General features: G+C 47.2%; 1 protein-coding gene across 1 annotated transcript in view; it reads left to right on the forward strand.

Annotated features, from left to right (window-relative positions):
- The window catches only part of LOC106816909 (probable phospholipid-transporting ATPase IM), a gene marked incomplete at its 5' end in the record, with an annotated part of 5,660 nt that overhangs the window by 1,041 nt on the left and 2,295 nt on the right, over positions 1-2,324 (forward strand). Inside the window, one exon of the mRNA XM_014821552.1 lies at positions 1,394-1,605. Within this exon, the coding sequence (XP_014677038.1) occupies positions 1,394-1,605 (212 nt within the window). The remainder of the gene's footprint in view (positions 1-1,393; positions 1,606-2,324) is intronic.

Genomic DNA, 2,324 nt, shown 5'->3' on the forward strand with positions numbered 1-2,324 from the left:
CTAGCGTAGCGGGTTAGGGTAGCGGGCTAGCGTGGCGGGCTAGCGTAGCGGGTTAGCGTGGCAGGCTAGCGTAGCGGGTTAGCGTGGCGGGCTAGCGTAGCGGGCTAGCGTGGCGGGTTAGCGCGGCTGGTTAGCGCGGCGGGCTAGCGCGGCGGGTTAGCGTAGCGGGTTAGGGTAGCGGGCTAGCGTGGCAGGTTAGCGTGGCGGGTTAGCGTGGCGGGCTAGCGTGGCAGGTTAGCGTAGCGGGTTAGCGTGGCGGGCTAGCGTGGCAGGTTAGCGTAGCGGGTTAGCGTGGCGGGCTAGCGTGGCTGGTTAGTGTGGCGGGTTAGCGTGGCGGGCTAGCGTGGCTGGTTAGCGTAGCGGGATAGCGTGGCGGGCTAGCGTTGCGGGTTAGCGTAGCGAGCTAGTGTAGTGAGGACGTGCATAGCATGCTAGTGAGCGGAGTACGGATGTACGGCACGTCTTGCACTCGTGTATCGTATGGATGTCAAGCATAGCGATGTGTCGTATAATGATGGCTCGTAAGCATGTACATTGTCCCCGCAGTTCCCCACGAGTCTGTAGCAGACTTTCCCCACAGCCAATGGTGCGGCTCAAAGATGAGCTGTTGTCCCCATTTCTTAAAAACATTTATTTATGTAATTAGTAATTTATTATGTATGTAAGGCCATGTGAAGCCAAATATGGTACATATACTGCAGCTATTTGTAGATAAAAGTCCGTTATCGTACCTAAAATAAATAGCTAATACCTAATAATACCTGTCTAGATCTCTATGGTAGCAATAAATATTCTATAACCAACCTGTATGGACTGGAAATGCTTCAAAAGCATGTGTAGGCGATGCTAAGTACTGTCGCTTATTAGATTGGTACGTGCTTAATTAAGCACCGAGTGCAGAGTGTGGTAAATAAGACTGAGCTGAGTAAATTCGTTTACTGTATCGATTTGATTGCTTTCTAATGTACCAATAAATAGTGTAGTAATAATAATAATAATAATAATAATACATATAGTATAATCAATACACCAAGTATCAAACCATTGAGTACACCAATACATAGTGTAATAATATTAATAATAATAATACATATAGTATAATCAATACACCAATACAAGTATCAAACCATTGAGTACACCAATACATAGTGTAATAATAATAATAATAATAATAATAATACATATAGTATAATCAATACACCAATACAAGTATAAAACCATTGAGTACATCAATATAGAGTGTAATAATAATAATAATATTAATAATAATAACACATATAGTATATATAACATAGTACAACAGGTCGTAATGGTGTGTACACTGGTAAATAAGCCTACAAGTACAACATGTATATATAATTATAAGCGTATGACACTTTTGTTTATATTTCAGATCGCGTTCGACACGTCTTACTGGACGGGCTTCAATCACTTCGTCATCTGGGGCTCGATCAGCTTCTACTTCGGCTTTCAGTTCCTACTGTACAGCGACTTCATCGGCGCAGCGTACACGGGCGTGGCGCGCGCGACTATCGGCAGCGCGATCACGTGGTTCACGATCATCGTCACCGTCGTTGTGCTCATGCTTCCCATCGTCGCGTACAGGTAAGGGAAGCGTACAGGTAGGGGAAGCATACAGGTAGGGGACCGTAGGGGCAGCGTACAGGTAGGGGAAGCGTACAGTTAGGGGAAGCGTACAGTTAGGGGAAGTGTACAGGTAGGGGCAGCGTACAGTTAGGGGAAGCGTACAGTTAGGGGAAGCGTACAGTTAGGGGAAGCGTACAGTTAGGGGAAGCGTACAGTTAGGGGAAGCGTACAGTTAGGGGAAGCGTACAGTTAGGGGAAGCGTACAGTTAGGGGAAGCGTACATGTAGGGGAAGCGTACAGGTAGGGGAAGCGCTTGCTGCAGGATAGATCGTCTGTCGTTCTCGTGTGTAGTTGTTGTGTATAGTAGAGCGTACAGGTAAGGGAGGGAGGTGTGATGGAGGGTCGTCTGTCGTTCTCGTGTGTAGTTGTTGTGTATAGTAGAGCGTACAGGTAAGGGAGGGAGGTGTGATGGAGGGCCGTCTGTCGTTCTCGTGTGTAGTTGTGTATAGTATAGCGTACAGGTAAGGGAGGGAGGTGTGATGGAGGGTCGTCTGTCGTTCTCGTGTGTAGTTGTTGTGTATAGTAGAGCGTACAGGTAAGGGAGGGAGGTGTGATGGAGGGTCGTCTGTCGTTCTCGTGTGTAGTTGTTGTGTATAGTAGAGCGTACAGGTAAGGGAGGGAGGTGTGATGGAGGGTCGTCTGTCGTTCTCGTGTGTAGTTGTTGTGTATAGTAGAGC

This window comes from Priapulus caudatus, unplaced genomic scaffold, assembly GCF_000485595.1.
Source record: "Priapulus caudatus unplaced genomic scaffold, Priapulus_caudatus-5.0.1 Scaffold1526, whole genome shotgun sequence".
NCBI lineage: Eukaryota > Metazoa > Priapulida > Priapulimorpha > Priapulimorphida > Priapulidae > Priapulus > Priapulus caudatus.